Source organism: Eleginops maclovinus, chromosome 11, assembly GCF_036324505.1.
Source record: "Eleginops maclovinus isolate JMC-PN-2008 ecotype Puerto Natales chromosome 11, JC_Emac_rtc_rv5, whole genome shotgun sequence".
NCBI classification, from domain to species: Eukaryota; Metazoa; Chordata; class Actinopteri; order Perciformes; family Eleginopidae; genus Eleginops; species Eleginops maclovinus.
In genome coordinates, this window is record NC_086359.1 from 22,058,977 (window position 1) to 22,077,961 (window position 18,985).

The 18,985-nt window shown below is 42.4% G+C and overlaps 1 protein-coding gene across 1 annotated transcript in view; it reads right to left on the reverse strand.

Moving 5' to 3' along the window:
- LOC134872233 (cell adhesion molecule DSCAML1-like) overlaps nucleotides 1–18,985 on the reverse strand; it is a 55,263-nt gene that overhangs the window by 25,936 nt on the left and 10,342 nt on the right. The window contains exon 3 of the mRNA XM_063895439.1: nucleotides 16,113–16,259. Within this exon, the coding sequence (XP_063751509.1) occupies nucleotides 16,113–16,259 (147 nt within the window). The remainder of the gene's footprint in view (nucleotides 1–16,112; nucleotides 16,260–18,985) is intronic.

Here is an 18,985-nt window from a genome sequence, read left to right on the forward strand (position 1 = left end):
AGATTTACTGCAACCTATACACACAATGAAAAGCTCTTATGCATCATCATCAAAAGACTATCTGAAATATTCTGTCTCTCAAGCGTGGTGGTGTCTAAAGTGGAAGAGCAAGTGTTTTATTATGTAATGAGAGCTGCTTGTTCTCGTTCAAACATGTCATGCTACTTAGAGAGGCTAAGGTTTGCATATAAACCAACGTTTCTGCTGTGACCAGTGATCGGAGGAAAAACCAGACGCACATTAATGAAGATGTACTCTTTCAAACTCCACAGATTGCAATGGAAAATGTTTGACTGTATCCTCATACAACTGTTCGTATGATGTCTTCTGAAAGATTCCTACAAATTGAGCAATCAGGACAGATCCCCGTAAAGGCGACATATTTAAAATGTTTGCAGCGTGGTGACAATGAGGTTAATTTAGGTTTGCATGCATCACTAGTGTCTTTTTAGCATCTGTCTTTAGGCATCTGAGTTCCATGCCAGCAGTTGGATTGGTCTGGTTCAGGTGCACCTGTGTGTTTATCAGCATCAATATTTCATCTACGAGCTCTGTGTTTGTCGGGGTCCTGCCGAGGTGCTGGAGCAGCAACACTGAAGGCAGCAGTTATGGACTGTGCATGTGTTTGCATGGAATATACCGCATGACCCGAGAGGGAGGCACAGTCTGCAATTTCACAGCAGCCTTTGTTTGCCCCCCTAGAATGAAGCCTTACAGGATAATGAGCACTTTAAGACTGCTATTCCCACAACACCGACGACTCGCCTGTCACAACACTCTGACATAGGCAGGGGGGAGAGAGGGAGGGAGAGTCAGCTGGATCTGACAAAGCCACACTTTCTGTCGTCGGCAGCGTCCCTCTGAAGCAACACTGATTAAAACACAACACACAACATTATATCCGTTATTATCAGGTCATGTTAAGAATCCAAATACCAGCCTATCTTTAGTCGACTCTCTCCATGTCTCTGTGCGAACGCTCTCATCACTTCCCTCTCTCCCAGTCTCTAAGCAGAGTGGCAGACAGAGTAAAATATTAATTACTAAATCACTGTGCTCCCTCAGCTTTTATTCACGCTGGTTTGACTAGATAACGAGAAACTGAGCCAATGTGCATTTTACACACACATATAGACAGGAACGCACAGCTGTAGCAAACATGCAGATGATGTAGACGTAGAGAGGAAACGGACGCAGTTGTTAGGGTTGTATCATTCTTCCGGGGAGTCTGACAGGCAAGTATCAGACATTGTTATACATCACTGAGTTTGTCCTCACATTTAAGTCGTCCACATTTTAAGTGAAGACAGAACTCCCTTGTTTGGGCACTTTTTTTTGTGTAATTGTACTTCATATGACATGATTTTAACATCAAAGCTGGACCCAATGTATTGACGGTGAACTTTCAATTGGTCTAAATCCATCATTTTGTTTTGCAGCACCAAAAAACTAGCAAACAATAAAGCTTTCACCACTTGGTAAATAATGGACTCACTCATGGCTCCTCAAAAAAGCTCTGATGGAAACCAGTTAGAGGTTTAAGTATTTTCCATCCAGTATAAATGGCTCTCTAAAGAGTTCTTTCAGCCAGAAATAAGCTTTCTGAAAGGAGCTGTGTTGCCTAGAGGATGTCAACATTGTTGGGTTTTCTATGAGTTCGGTCAGAGTTTCAATGAGATGCATTCATGGAGCAAATCGCGCAAAATTGTTTGTGTATCCTGATGCAGATGGGGTCCAGAGGGGAATCTTAATTTGTAATGTCTGGGTCAGGTGAGATATGTTCATGACAGGAAAATAAATGTTAATTTATATATACTTTAAAAAATATATATATACAGCTCTGGAAAAAATTAAGCGACTACATAATTATCTCTGCATGTATGGCAGCCATTCCAGAGAAAAATTGACAGTAGTTTATAGAATACAATAAAACTCAAAGACAAACGTATAAATAATAAAACAAGAGAAAATGATAATGCTGCAGTGGTCTCTCTTTTTTCCGAGGCTGTACATTAGAAATATAAAATTATATAATATTTACTTATTTTTTAACAAAAGCAATTTATCCATCCAAGATTTTATTTTATGTTTTTAGAAGTTGTTGAAATGAAAATAGTTGAGTTGTTTATTTGACATGGAACTCTCCTTAGAGTGTTTTTTTTTTTACTATCCTTGGAAAGCACCGTGTCATTTTGAAAAGAAAGGTGCGATACAAAAAGAGTTTATCACTATTATTGCTGAAATCAGGATGTCATCAGAGGCGTGACCACAATTCAAAGTTATTATCAAGTTATTATTGATAAGTCCGTACGAATAACAAACGCTTTTTACGAAACACTGCTCTTATGACATCTAAGTGGTACAGCTGTACGCCATGTTTGTTTGTATCACATGTCAACGTGCCATTATTCAAATGAATCGTACTGTATGTCCTTAGTGAACCTTTTGTGCAATAAAGACTTTTCTTGCGCTTTATTTTTCAATCAAACAAAATGACTAGCAGTCACACGACAGCCTGACTTGCTGCGATGACAAATTCCAAAGAGAAAAAAACAAAAGGGGAAAATAATGGAGTTTCAATGTGCGAGAGAGAATGGGAAAAAATAAAAAGTGTGATAGGAGTCTATAAATAGGAAACATACTGTAGCTTGTGTGGGTCCAAGAGTTGTGTGTGTGAGTGCACCGTGTGTGTGAGAGCCAGCCTCATTTTCTCACATGCAAATGAAGGCGTCGGCGCAAAGATAACGAGGCCCATATTTCCACCTCCTCAGTGGGGCCATTATTTATTGATGTTCTGCATCTTTCCCCCTCCCTCCCACTCACACGCTTTCTTCCTCCTCTCCCTGTTGCTAGGGTCTTCTCACTGCCATCCTGTTACGATGGCGGTGTACTTTCAGCAATTATTAAAGCACAACGTGTTTGCAATCATCGAGGACGAATCAGTGAAACCCTCTGTGTTGTGAAAACGGGAAAATCAGAACGGTGGAAGAAGCTGGTGAAATGAATTGGAAATAAATACGTTTTCTAAATATAGCTCGTCACATGCAAGAAGCTTTCACATCCAATCACAAATATTCTCCAAAAACATACAACATAACACCATTTCTTTGGGTTTTCCAATTTCTAAAAATATTTTAGAGTGTCAAAATTGAGTTTGCTGGTTTGAAATGCAGTTTTCAATGCAAATTAAGGATAATAACAGGAACTTATTGAATTTTTTAACCCTCCAGACTCTCAGAAAGTACTTAGAAGATGTCTATTGGCCTGTTCATTTGGCAGCTCCTTATGTAGTTTGGAAACTAAGTTCTCAACAGGAAACTAATTTAGCTCTTGGAAGTGAATCTGACCTACATGCTTCAGAGGGTCAAACTTCCACATTATATCTAGACTGATCTATTTTAGGTGAAAACATTGTTAGCAGAAATGATCTCATGATGCTAACCTGTCTGAAATACGGAGTTTCCAGTGTACAAAGGAACAACACTAAAACAAATTGAGTGTAAGATTGTGCAGCACTCACAGCTCTGAGTAAAATCAGTGGTATTCCGGTGGGATTTCCCAGTATGGACCCCATATCTAATCAGTTTGGAAAGGCTAATGAGTTATCGAACTCACATCCCTGTTTTCCTCCTGGCAGAGCACTACAATCTGATCCCTGGAGTCTCCGTCTTACTCAACACTGTTGACGGTCAAAGGCAGCGGTTCCTTGCCTTGAAGGGCTTCCCCAGTTAAATGAAGGTTAGCGTATCTTCACTGCTCATTATGGAGACTATAAGCTAGCACAAGGAGAAATGTACCAAAGCAGCGGAGGGTCAGAGGCTTCACTCCTCCACCACAACAACAACAGCACAAATCCTCAGATAGATGCCTGCAGTGCAACATTTTCATCCATTAAAGAGACACTGTCTGAAGTAAGAAGCAAACAAAGGAAATTGACTTAAATAACTGTGTTACCTTTGCTGTGAGAGATAGACAGAGAGGGTTTTTTTATTTAAAGGAGGCTCCAAAAGAGACAAATCACACTCACATGTTATTTTACTCCTAATTCGCACAAATTAACACATATGGCAGAGAGACGTCAAAGTGAAGTAAGTCATAATAATCGAGCATACAAATCACAATCCTTTGAACGTTGTGATCGAAAAAATGGGCGATATTCTGACTCTGACTTAAGAAAAGAAATATATTCTTTGCCTAACACCCCCTGCTCTCAACGGCAAGTCGCAGGGAATTTGAACGAAGGTGAGTGGAGACAGTGGAGGAGGAGCGGATCAAAGACTTGTGACTGTCACAGAAAGAAGAAGAAGGAGGAAAGAAAAAAAAACTGCAGCATATTCAGGAGATATTCTCTTTCTGCGGTGCTGGATTGAGCTCACAAACGCAGACACGCCAGGCACAAACACGCAGAAACACCTACCGGGCTCCAAATAGGACAACAAATATTCCCCGGCTGGAATGAAAAATAATAACCTATGTTATAAAATTAGCACAGTGGAGTCAGGGAATGGCAGTGGTCCAGTTTTGCAGCAGAGGAATGTGTTAAAGCATGAACATCAGTGCTGTCGTGCTGAATGAGCTGATTTAGAGAGGAATGAGAGGAGAAGGGAAGGAAGACAGTAGGGGAGGAAAGATGGAGGGTAAACTGTGGAGGAGATAACAGTCCATGTCTGTGTTCTCCCCTCCTTTCAGACCTTTATGCAAAAAAAAGGGGGCAGTTGCATCTGTATTCAAAGCGTGTGCCCACTCCACCCTCCCTTTGCTCTCTCCCCTCTCACTGCTGTGTACATTAAAAAAGCCCAAGTAGAAGCAGGTGTCAGCCAATTAAATATATACACTTTCCTGGCTTTTCTTCTGCCGCACACTTACTTAACATCTATGAATGGCACCCTCTTAACTCTCTTCAATTCACATTCAAAGCAGGTTTTATTGGCACAACTGATGTGTAACAACTAATTGTGCAACGGGAGCCCGCCCCATTGCATCTCCGCCACAAAAGAGACTTTGTTAACACGAGCAAACTGTTCAGACGGAGCACGAGACGCGCTGCCAGTTAAGACTCACACTGCATGAGCAATATCTGAATCTCGCAGCACTCCATTCTCTCTCTCGCTTCCTATCTGGCCGGGGAGGAGGACGTAGAAGGATCCGCAGAGCTCTGTCATGTTTTCATTAAAAAGCCACGCTTCACCGTCTAATCCTAACTGCTGTCCTCTTTCCTAACCACTTCTGACTGCTTACCTCGTCCCTCCATCACGCTCTCCATGCCCTGCCCCTCGCCACGCTGTTGTGTCGTGCACCCACTCACCCCGAGAGGAGAGAAAAAGTTGATGGGACAGAAGTGAGGAGCACAGAACAGGTGGAGGTGGAGGGGAGAGGGAGAGAGACAGACAGAGTCCGGTGCGATGGGACCACATCTCTTCTGCTTCACTTGACTGCTCTGTCCCAATTTGCCCTGTGTGACTTTAAACAGTAAACACTGGGGGAGGGGATGATGCATCGAGGGTGGTGGAGGGGTTGGGGGGGAGAATGGCTGGCGACGTATCTCCTGAACGGCCAGTGGAGGACAGACATAAAAGTGATCGTATGCAAAAGACGTCGTTTGCGTGGATATAACTCAACACAATGCTGCGGAGACGCCATGTCCCCCCCCATAAAGCCATCCTAAGCAGACAGGCCGACGACACTGCATAAAGCTAAATGGACCATCTCAGATAGAGGGAGCGCCGAGGAGATTAAGCATCAGTAGGAGCATCAGAGGAAACGAGGGATGGAGTCGAAGAGGGTGGGAGGATAGGAGAGAAATGGGGGAGAGATGTAGAAATAGGACTCCATTATTCATGACGTGTGTTTCATGTGCTTGGTGACATCTGGGACAGCAGTGATAATGAGAGTCCCGGGAGAGAGAAACCACATACACACACACACACACACACACACACACATCCCTATGCACCGCAACATAAGTGTGCCAAACACCTTCAACTGGATATCCCATAATGTCTCATTGAACTGTTAGCACGAGGCTGAAGTCACTGTCCTTTAAGAAGAAGACACTCAGTCAAAGTTAACATTCAGGGGCAAAAAGATCCTCCATCTTGCTTAGATTTAGCACTAGATAAGTGACGGTGTTGGATATACGGTGTGTGTCTGCCATCCTGTGTGTGTGTGTGTTTGTGTGTGTGTGTACTCCGGCTTAGGCCATGGCCCGGGGCAGTGAGCTGCATTAGCAGGACTGAGCGAGCGGCCTGGTCCCTCCCTATTAGAGTGCTGGTGGCAGAGGAGTGTCACTGCCCAGCATAGAGAGAGAGCTTAACTGCTGCCACAAACACACACACAAACACTCTCCTAACCCTCCACAAACATTGGCGTATTCGAAAAATTGAGCTCAGATGCTTTATTTACAAAGTAAAAAAAAACATATACCGGTTTGAAAAACAACGTAGACAAATAATTAAACCGAGTTGTCTAATAATGTCCATAACCTGGAGCTGTTGCCTTCTCTGCAACCAAAATCAGACTCCCCTTCAGTCCCAATACAGTCCCTTATATACACACATAGCCCCTCCCAGTAGGCTTGTCACTCAATTAGTCAATCATTTCAACACAACAGTGCATTATCTATTTGTTGACTTTCTTCTAGAACATACAATATATGCCATATTTTCATATTCTAACCCCCTAAATAAACAAGTTAATTAACACTGAGATTCAAATCAAACATCATTATTAAACTTCAAAGAAAGGATAATTGCATGCATTGTTAACTCATATATACCGGTTTGTGTGTGTGTGTGTGTGTGTGTGTGTGTGTGTGTGTGTGTGTGTGTGTGTGTGTGTGCCGCCCACTGTCAGTGGCAGAGTCAGTCACTCCGTGATCTGCTCCCCCACACACACACACACATACACACACACACACACACACACACACACACACACACACACACACACACACACACACACACACACACACACACACACACACACACACACGTACATTGTTTACCATCGTGGAAATCCCTCACAGCACGCCAAATGACCATAAATGCACTCAGAATCAAAGTATCAAATGTCACAATCCGCCATTTACCTAAATGAAAGCGCAGAAGCGATCATCATCAACAATAACAACAACAGAGACATTAACTGTAACCTACACAAAGGGAATTTATCTGAATTAAAGTTGTTTTCTAAGTGCATTTGGAACACAAATGTGTGCGCTAAAGTGCAGCGGTGAAAAAAGTAACTATTTACACTAAAATAAGAAAATAAATCCTTCTATATAACACCTCACTTAATTAAAAGTATGTATTATCAGGGATATGTACTGCATTAAAATTATTATTGATTTCTGAACATATAAGCTGCATTTAAATGATTGTGATCAGTTCATTTTAACCACAATATACACTGCCAGGTATCTATAATAATAATAAATAAATGTATTGATAATATGTGATGTGTTGCCTGAATATGCGACGTAACGCCAGTTTCAAAAAAGTAGTGGAGTTAAAGGTACAATATTGTCCTCTGAAATGTGGTGGAGTACAAGTATATAGAGGAATAAAAAACACAAAACCGTGGCAAAGTGCAGATTTTACATGTCAATACTGTATCATCACATTTCTTACTGACCATACAGCACTGCACATTCATATTAACACCAACTATTTTCAGGAAAACATACTTATATCACTCCTGCCCGATAATAAAGTGAAAACAGCCCTGCTTTACAATGCGACTGACCCTGTTCCTTTATAATATTGATCCAACCTAAAAAATAATGCCTGCTATCTGCTCTGTGTCATCCCCATTGTACGTACAGCACGCTGAATTATTGACTGAAGTATTAGCAGAGTTCCACTGAATAGAGAAACAGAGGGAGCAAACAACTCCCATGCTGTTACCATGTTGAATTATTGACTTGCTGACACATGATATTTACTATGTACACACTCACACACAAAGAAAAGCAGCTGAGAAACATCACATCCTCTTGCTTACACTTTTCTGAGCCTTAGAGCAGCGTCGCTCGCCTCCCTCACCCTCCCGCTTCGCTGCCGTCAATCACGGCCCGCAGTGCTGATCTGACCTTTATGTGTGTTTGGACAGCTAATAGTGAGGCGGATCAATAGGTCTGATTGAGAGGTCATGTCGGAACATGGCACTTGGATGACCACCGGGGATCACATTTGATCCCTGATCATGTCTTCTCATGGTCCTCGGGCGACCAGATGCTTTCAAGGGACATTGTAAAAATAAATCTGTCCATCAGGGTCACTAAGGTGCAAGATATATCACTCTAGACCAGAATTCATCCCAATAGAGTAGCTATTTTTTTCCTAATTGAAAACATCAGGATCTGATTTATTTTCTTATCTACATTATATATTCAGTCAGAATTAGATAATCATAAAGATACCTACGAATATTTTTCATAATCCCATGAAATTGAATGGAAATGTTTGCAAGCCCCACACGAAGTTCTGACAGATTTAAGAGGAAATCTTTCCTACTGAGAAATGGAGACTAAAGGGGAAATTAGAACCCACCTCCTTGGCGCTACTGCGAGTAAAGAAGCATTTCCTTAAATACTATTTCTTAGTAGAGCCTGCTGTAATCTCCTCGCACTAATCCCTCCTTCACTAGCCTAAACAAAAGAGTAGAAGAAAGCGGGAGGAAAGTGGTAAAACCTCTTTACTGAAATCCTATTTCTTAACCCAATCCAGGCCACATAAACCCTCCGACTCTCTACTCTAAGCCCTGACACAAGCCGGCATGCTTTCACTTTTCCTCAACGACTGAGGATGTGCTGCAGATTAACATCTATATACAGAGCGAGTAGGAAGAAATATTTTGGTCTCTTTCTTCTGATTATATATGAAAAATATCACAATGGTGATGACGTGAGTGACCTGATATCTTTATGAAGATAGATGATACATTGATAATACACTTTCAGTTTATGATCTTATGATTAATTTAATATGATGTACTCACTGAGTTAACATGTAGTGTTGATAGTTACTTTCAATTATGGTCAGCTTCTGATGACATCCTGATTTCTGCAATAATAATGATCAACTCTTTTTATATCACACCTTTCTTTTTAAAATAACAGGGTACTTTCCAAGGATAGTAAACAACAATATCTTCTTATCATCCTCATTTATTTAACTTATATTTTTGTCCCAGCAAAGTCCAAAAAGTGACATGTTTCCATAAACAAAAGAAATATTGAAAAAAACAAAAAATATTAAACTATTATTATATTTTAAGACACACGATCCAAATCAGACTCCCTCAACTGGCCTTCTCTCTCAGTTGAATATTTCTAACTCAGGCTGGCTGAAAGGGTGAGAGAGTGGCCAGTTTTTTGTCAGGGAGTGATGCGCCGGCAGGGGCTTCCCCATCCCTCCCTCTCACACTGATTGACACTGATACACTGATGCACTGTAAACATGCTCATGCTGCATGTGTGTGTGCCAGCCTGAGTGTGTCTGATGGAGACACAAAGAGAAAAAGAGGCACGAGAGAGTGACGATAAGAGTGTGTACGTTCCTGTGTTACGTGCACGTGAGCAGGCGTGTGTAGTGTGTAAATAGTCAATAATAGCCGACACTTGTCAGCCCTCTGCTCCGTACACACAAAGCCTGTGGTTGAGCCATTGTTGAACTCCGCCTCTCCATGCCGGCCATCCCCCCCCCCCCCAAACTGGGCCTCTCAAGCAGACATAATTATGCCTATTGTGCCCCTTGAACACACACACACACACACACACACACACACACACACACACACACACACACACACACACACACACACACACACACACACACACACACACACACACACTTGTTTGTGCAAATTCACACACCCACCCACGTGCCTACTCAACCTAACTGAGTAAAAGATGGCTGCCAGCACCCCATCTGTTCCTGCCCAGCTCTCAGTCAGCACAATGGGGCAGAAATATTCAGACAAAGTAAAAATAAAGACAGAGGTGAAGAAGCGGCAGGACTTATTTACTCGCATTGGAAACTGTATTTAAAAAAAATGTCCATGTTGTTCTTTCATTTACCAGGAAGCTGCTCATTGGTTGTGGTGTCACCACCATATGTTTGCATGTGTTTGCACGTAATAGCGGCACCGTCATCTGCATGATTCCGTCTTTAATGTCCCCCACTCACCCCCATGCCCATGCTGTGTGCCATGTGGGATAGAGGGGGGGAGGGAGAGGTGAGGGAGGGATGGTGTGAGACTGGAGGGTGACAGAGGGCAGCAGTCGATGGGGTTGTGTTCAATGAGCCCCGGGGACGCCACGTGCTCGCTGTCTCCTCTGTCACACCACGACCCGCCGCACAACAACACAGCGCAGGCCCGCAGCAGCGCCGAGCCTTAATGTAGCCCGAGTTAATGTTTAATGAGCGCTCCGTATTCAGGCAGCTTCATGCTAAACCTGGAAATGGCTTTATTGTGTTACTTTTGAGGAAGATGCGTATGTGTGCCTGTAAGGGCCAGGCTTGTACACTTTGCAGGAGTAAGTGTGTGTGTGTCAGCCCAGTGTTTACAAGAGTGTGCTGTGTCCCAGACAAGTGTATCTATTAATGTATTCCTGCTCTGAGTGCAAAAGCACAGATTTACAAACAGAACTCGTGTCCTTACACACCGCCAATCCCCATGAGGTCCCTCCGCCTCTTTCACCTCTCTCCTCTCCGCACCTGGCTGGAGCCGTATGACGGAAGCAACTTTTTAATCACGGAGGAAAAGCTGCAGTTAATGTGCTTGTGGGAACGGGTTATATCTACAATAGTGTCAGGATTGTCAAACACATATTGGAGCCATAAGGATCTAATTAAGTAATATATAAGTATATAAACATTTTGAATTATACATTGTTTTACATTTATCAAGGTAGACGTTGACTTTTAATGCTCTTGCTGCTATGAGACTCGCAATTTAGTTAGAGGGATATCTAAAGTTTATCTAATCTATTCTAAAATCAGTCAATTAAAAATAGAATAGCAATTATTTTGATCATTAATTACTTATATTTGTATTTCTCTCTGGCTGGTTCGAGTCTTGGTTTGTGATGATTGACAGTTTTCTCTCAATAGTCCCTTTCGCAATGTGCTCATTTTAACCAGTATGTTTCAGACATCTCTTTTAGACAATACTAAAGAAAGAAATCATAATCAGCAGATTAATTGATAAAAATAAATATCTAGGTGCAGCCTAGTTATTACACAGGGATGTAACAACTAGTCCTTCAAAGCCAAAGTGGAGAGACGGAGCACCACTCAATTCGTCATGTTAAGACTGCAATCAAATCAGTTTACCTTTTGTAACTTTCATATCGCAAAAAATATATAACCTCAACTCTCCAGGTGTTTCCAATTAACCCCATTTGTCTTTGTGTGTGTGTCTATTGAACCGCTTGACTTCCAGCAGGGCCCCCAGGGGCGGAAGATTGATCTGTAATGTAGCCAGTGAGTGACCTCGCCACCGGGTGACACCCATTAGGATCCAAGTTCACAATGAGGCCTGATAACTCAGCACTTCCACACTGACAGGTTAAACACAGCTCCACCCGGTCCTACTTTCAAATCAACAGGGATTAACTGGACGGAGTAGATCCAATACAGCTTTCCTCCCAGATCCCTGGAGAGGAGAGGAACAGCATCTGTTAATGGAGTCTATGCATGCGTGGAAGTATGGAGAAGAAATTGAGAAGTTGGGTGCACATATATTGGATTCAAGATACTGGGGGGTTGATCATTGTGGCATCATAATTGTCATTATCAGTGAAAAATGTATGAAAAAGATATGGTCTGATTTATCAAAAGAAGATCTGTACAAAACGTGGGAAATGTTTTGTGGAGACGATTTAAAGGCTGGTATATCTCTGCAGCTCCACAGTACTTCACTTAGAATTGCAGGGTTTTGTCTAAACTGGGTAACAGGGGCGCTGCTTCCTCAAACCAAAAAATCCAAGTGATGCCAGAAAAGAATATTTCTGTTGGTCAGAAACGGGGTAATGACTCCAGACATATGAAGATGGTGTCAAAGTTCTGGTCAGACGGCAGACACAGCTTTGCTTTTACGGAGAATAAATATGGGATGGATGTCCGGTGGGTGTGCCGGGGGACGAGTGGCAGGCAGCAGGCTGACACTGAAACTGAGATTTCTGAATTACATCCTTTCTTTTACTCTCCTTTTTTCTGGAGATTAGGTGCAGTATATGACTCTTGTCTTTGACAAGAACAAACTATAATTTTCCTCTTCACTCTAATGCAGTATTTTCACCTGAAAGTGGGAGGGGCCGAAAGTGACGTTAGAACCCTCATACTATATTTTTCTAGACAAACCCCTTAAATTGTATCTAAACACATGGTTTCCTTTTAACAAATAGTGTGCTTCCTTCAATTTGAATATTGTACTAGCCAATATTGACATTTTGATATAATGTTGATTGATTGTGCAGTCTATGTATAAATTGTAATTCTTCCCTTCTATCACTGCTTCTCATCTCTGGGTTTTATGGCCATGTCTATTAAATTACTGTGCAAACACATAAACAAGGCCAAACTGTGTGGCAGGTGGATTAGATGGAGCATGGTTGGGCATCTTCCATGGACCACCATGTGGCCGCAGCCATCTGCTGGTCCGGTCTTTATTCAGCGGAGCCTCTCATTAGCTTTCTGCTGGTTAGACTGACGCTTCGATCTGCAGGCTGAACCCTCTCTGTGTCCCACTGTTGTTTTTCATTCCCGTCCACAGCCCCTCCAACTCTCTGTCTGCGCTCCAGCTCTCCTCCTTCAGATCACTGCTCAGACTCGCAGGGCTCCATTGTCTCATGAGGGTCACACACGCACGCACGCACGCACGCACGCACGCACGCACGCACACACACACACACACACACACACACACAGAGCTTAACTACAGAAATGGCATGGGACAGGGGAAGTGAGAGGGAAATAGGTCAGTCTGCCTGCACCCCTCCCCTTCTAAAGCCTCTCAATGTCCTGGCTGGACAGGAAAGTGGGACAGGGAAGGGGACAGACACACAATCACACACACATACAAACACACCCACACATAAGGCTCCAGATGGGTGGCGTGTGTTTGAGTAAATGGAACCTGTTGGGGTTCAGAGGGCATGGCTGCGTTGTGTTATGTCATCAACTCAACCTTCAGACTGGTGTGTGATTGGGCTGCTGATACACACAAGTCCTTGGTGCAAAGGTACAGGTCTGTGGGGAGGATGGCTAAGAAAAGTATGTTTTACGAGTCGGGTATAACAATACATTGATTAGGATTGATAAATCGATTTAAAAGATCAACAATCCAATATCATTTATGCAGAGCAAAACTATTCATCACTTTATTTTGAAATTGAAAGTCTTTAGTCTCCATTTCCATCCAAGCGCACCTCCTTACTAAATAATCACACCATGCCTAAAGTAGAGAAAGGACTACATAGTTTTTCATTTAAATATCTGGAAGAGCCCAGTAATAAAAATGTCTTTTTTTGTGAGTTGATTTAATTATGGCCATAAGATATCCTCTGGAGACCCTTGATCTAAACCGAATCAAAGTCCTATTGTGACAGACTTTTTTTATATTGTCAAATAATGTATCATTGTCTAACTATTTTGTATCGTGATGACATTTGTAATGTACACCCGATGCCTTTTCTGATCTTATTTTGAATTCTGACAGTGAGGACACACAGGAAGTAACTGCGATGTCCCTCCTAAGGAAGAGGACATTAAGCCATCAATACCTAATTGAAGGCACCTGAAATGTACAAATCACATTTGTAAACACTATCTATGTTCTGAAAGTAATGAAATATCTAGCACTAATCCTTTGTGCACACACTTGCAGCTGGAAGATAGAAACCAAGCTATTCTATTCAGTGCCGGTTGAGTGCTTTGACTTGCTGTTTGCAGTGGATTTCAGCAGACAATGTCCCTTTTTATCAATAGAGAATCAGGCATTATCCCAGGCAGAGTATTTGTTACTACAGAGACAGACATGCAAGTCAGTTATGTGAATGTGATCATCCATCTCTCCAGGGAAAAGCCCAGGAAAAGGAATGTATGGAAAATGACAGAATGAAAGTCTTTGATTATGAAAGACAGGTGCATGTGTGCACAACCATTACATGTATGGATTTACTCACTCGGAAAAAAATTGCAACTCTTCCCACTGTGTTTCTTCAGCTAAGAAAAGCGACAGACCAGGGCAGGCAAACACCCTCTCACTCAAAAAAAATCAATTTTAATTTTCACATCTTCATTAGAACTGTCCAGACAGTCCTTTGCTGGCCAAGTAGATTGGAGAGTTAGAAAAGAGAGTTTGACGGCTGAGGTTTGAACTGCTCGAAGAGAGGGTAAGAGTTGGATATCAGCATCCATAATGTTTATATAACCAGATGTACCCACGGTATATTGATATTCACTGTATGTGTGTAGTTGCTGGGCATCCATGTGAGAGCGCACTCACATTATTCAGATTATGAACCGTTCTGCAGACGTGTTTTGTTTTAGAGGTTATGCTGCAGATAGGCGACTGCAGTGATTGGCTGAAAGGAAGCGGAGGTCGCAGTTCAAGGTTGAACACGGCCGCATCGTGAGTTGTGTTTGTGTGCGCTGCTGTCACAGGGAAACGAAAGTTCAGTGAGCAGCTCATCATGTTCAACATCTGATCCTCACACTCACTGCTCATCAACTGACCTATATACCCCTAATTACCCACAGCAGCCTCCTGACAGCCCACATAGCAACACCCCATACATAAAAATACATATACACTCAGGACTGGCATACCCACAGCAGTGGTTATGTTGAGGAAACATATAGGAAGTCACTGTGAACCAGAGGGAAGAGAGAATGATGATGAGCTGATTTTAAAGTGAAAACAGCAGATCAAAACATAAATAAAATGCTGTATGTGTACATTTAAATAGGCATTAGAAAACAAATTAAAATCTAATTTTAGCATAAACTTTAAACAAAACAAGTGGCTGGTTAGTGTCTGTTTATGTACAAAATGTTCACGTTTAATACATTTAGCTAAAAGAAAATAGTAGTAAGTGGAAAAACAGGAAAATGTCTTTAAATGTAAAGTTTTGGTGAGTGAATGTTAAAATTGATCAGAAACGTAATTCATTTGATACAATGTTTTGGTGTTTGAACTGCCAGGACAACTGAAGACACCATTGGATAAAACGTACAGTAAAACACTACGATACGGTACATGAAAACAATAAAATGTCTGAAAATATCAAACTACAGCATCGTTGGTGCATGTGAATGTGTGACACTGAGTGTGTTTTGCATACATATAATATAAAACGCCATCTGCCAGGACCTCAGGCCGTTCTTGCCCTACTACCCTCCTTGCTTCTCTTCCTTCCTAGATTTTTTCCCCTACCCCTCATCCCTCTCTCCTATTTTTATTTTGAGCAAAATTACGCACAAAATAAACAGTTCAAACATATAATCACATTATAAAACACTGATTATGTATTCACAAGCAACTAAAACACATACACACACTGACACACACACACCGACACAAATGAGGTTAATGAAGATGAATGTGGGGGCACAGTCCTATTGACACCCTATGTCTTTATAATTGTGGCCCTGTTCTTCAAGGACGGTGTGAGAAGAGCTGGGAGAGGACAGGAATAGATATGATGAGGAGGAAGAATAGTTCTGAGACTTGGAAGAGATCTAATGCAGTGTCAATCACAATTAAAGGCAGAACGTGACATTAGGGGGAGAAATGTATGTGATGAGATGTAAAAGCAGAGGGAAATGTCTGTGAGAAGTAGAGGAAGAAGAACAATAGTGAGGGAGGAGGAGGACGACCAGTTCAGTGATCCAGAACAGTGAGCAGACAGAAGACATGAGTTAAGAGTTCGGTCAAACATGGAGCACAGCGGTGCATCCGCTCACACAATAGCAGAAACACACACACACACACACACACACACACACACACACACACACACACGATAAAGACATACCTAAATCCTATGAAATGAATCAATCTGCCCACCCCCAGGATAATCCAGTTTCACTCATGTGATGTCCTACCTGGTACGATGGAGACTGTGTCCCTCTCCCAGGACACGACGCTGACGTACTCCTGCACGGCGGCGGGGATGAGGCACTTGAACACGGCTACGTTGCCCCGCATAGAGCGCTGGTCCGCCACCCGCACCGTGTAGGGCTCCCTGAAAACTACAGAAAACACACACATCATTTCCAGCCAGGATATTGTTAAACATATTGTCACTATTTGAAGATGTCTACACACATATTCTCCATCAGGTATCCAGAAGATGTGCTGGCGATGGATGATCACGATTACAATGTAAGCCCTTTTGTTTTGACAGAATTAATAATCCACTCTTGTTTACATGATCAAAAACAACACATTAACACTCCAGAGACGAAACGCCCTTTCATCAACTCCCACAGAACTCACATTTATTCACTGGACATTATTGACCCACTCTTGTGTCGTTTGAACTCTTCTAATTTTGCCTCCGCTCTCACCATAAATGGTGCAAGCCGCCATTAAGCGGGATAATCATGGAAATTACTTTCTAGCTGTGGACATGGCGTCATCTCAAAACATAATTTCCTCCAATTTTTTAACACAGAACTTGATAGGGTTGCAACAGAGAGAGCTGCACATTCAAAGTCAACTGAAGTCTTTTTTGGGGCTCAGTTTATGCAGGTTCATGCAATATTTTACACTCTAGTGAATGAGCAGGGACTCATTAGCAAAATCACATGAAAGCTAGGACGTATCCGAAGGTTGCTAAGAAACTGGTTCGGAATCCCTTCCCTGGTAACAGACACGGGGACAGCATGCATACATGCCCTCTGCGAGGGGGAAACACATGCAAGCGCATTCTTTGAACAAATGAGCGGAATAATGCAGATCAGTGGGCTCTCCTGGAATAACATGGAATGAAACAACAAATTCATGAGTTTGAAAATTGATTGTTAGCCGTGAAGGTGATTCAAATGAGATGCTTGTCAATTATTCAACACCACGACCACGAGACTGAACCCCGAGACAAAGCGTCCGCATCCTCTCTGGCCGTGTAACCTGTGCACCAGCGCTGCCGCGGCCCGACAGAGGCCGCTGGCTGCAGGATGTTTGGTTCCTGCTAATCCCTCGTCTCCTGAGGCTGGGCTTTTGGGTCATGTGGGAATGAAGGCAGCAGCCGGCTGGCAGGCAGCTCAGGGCCCTGGCTCAAATCCTATACTTGGCGCTAGTATTAGTATTAGAATGAATATGAGTATTAGTTCAGGTCGGTGTTGGGAGGCAGAATATGAAAACAGATGTTGATGGCAGGAGGGAAGGGGGGAGGGACCGACCGGCCTGAGTGAATGATGGGATGGAGGTGGGGGCGGGACAATAGATGCAGTGTAACTAACATCCAGCTGCAGCTTTTGTTCCAGCTGCGGTTCGATGGAACTGTTTGGTGAAGTATCTGCTGCAGGAACCCAGACCCCCAGACGTACCGCTTTACTTGAGATGAGGTCTGGCTTATTAAAGCAGCGTGCACGGTCCAATCAACGGAAAGCGCCAATTAGGTTGGTTAATGAGAGATAATTAAAGAAGTGTGCTGAGGCTATTTTTAGTCTGGCACAAGAGGACAGTTTGAAGAACGACAGCGCAGGGAGAGGAAGGAGGACAGAAAAGAGAATATGATGGCAACAGAGGCAGCTTTTGGTCAAAATGTCTAAAAATAGCCTACCTATTATAACGGCTAGTGTTAATTAATTAATTATTTATGTTACTGACACCCTATAATAATTAGTTTTTTTCTCTTTTATGTTGGAACAAATGTCTGTGATGTGTTTGTCCGTATTGTAACAGTATATTTAAAAAACATTAGTTAAAAAATTGAGATTCCATTAGCTGTAAAAAGGGTCACACAGAACATATCTCCTTATCACTAGGTGTGGAGTTACATTTCCCCTTTCCAAGCTTTACAAAGCATCCGTCAAGTTCCTGGTTGACTTACTTGTACTGACCTTTTAAAAAGTGAAAGGCTGTTAATGAGAATGACGCGGTAATGCGATCTAACCTATTGTCACCCTCATCTGATCTGGTTATATCATCTAAAAATCACATGGAAGTTGCCACTTAACTCTAAGTGCTGCAAGGGTTATGCTCTGGATTTGGTCCCAACAGATGGGGCCATGCTGTAGAAGGAGCTGAAGGGGTTATGTTGGTATAAAGTGCAGCGGTTCATCACCAGCTCAGTCAGAAAGGTGTGAGCGCAGCCGAGGCGTGGTGTAGGATGTGATGCAGATGTTCCCTCTGTAGACCCTATGCTAGGTCAATCTGTGTTCAAGTCAAGTCGCAATATTTTAGGACAGGTAAGAGCGGGACTTTCTTCTGCAGTTGCCAATCACATCTGCTTTTTCTCCATTCTTCTTCATGGTGTCTCACTTTGGTGTCTCGCCTTGTGATCACTTTTTTCTCTCTATCACAGGTCTTATTTCACACTTAGGCCTATTCCACAAGTGAATGGGTATCTTTGTGAAGCTCACTTTCTTAAAATGCATAGTAGTCTTTCTTTCACACCCAATCAGCGCAGAAGTCACCTCACCTCCTTCAAGAAACTCACAAAAACTCACCTCTTCAGACTGGCTTTTAATGTGTCATTGTTGTTGTATTGCTCGATTTTAATCGGAGTTTTACTTTAATTGTTGTCTTCTTATTATTACCTCTGTAAAGTGACTTTGAGCATCTGTAAAAGCGCTTACAAAATAAATGCATTATTATTATTATTATTTTAAGATCCCTAAAAAAGGAATTTTTTGGAGAATTCCAGCCAAGGTGAACATTTTTTGAAACTCCATTTTCAGAGTTGATGTATACATGTTTTTAGTTTGAAACATGTATATGTAGGCCGACCCGGAAGTAAGCTGCGCATGGG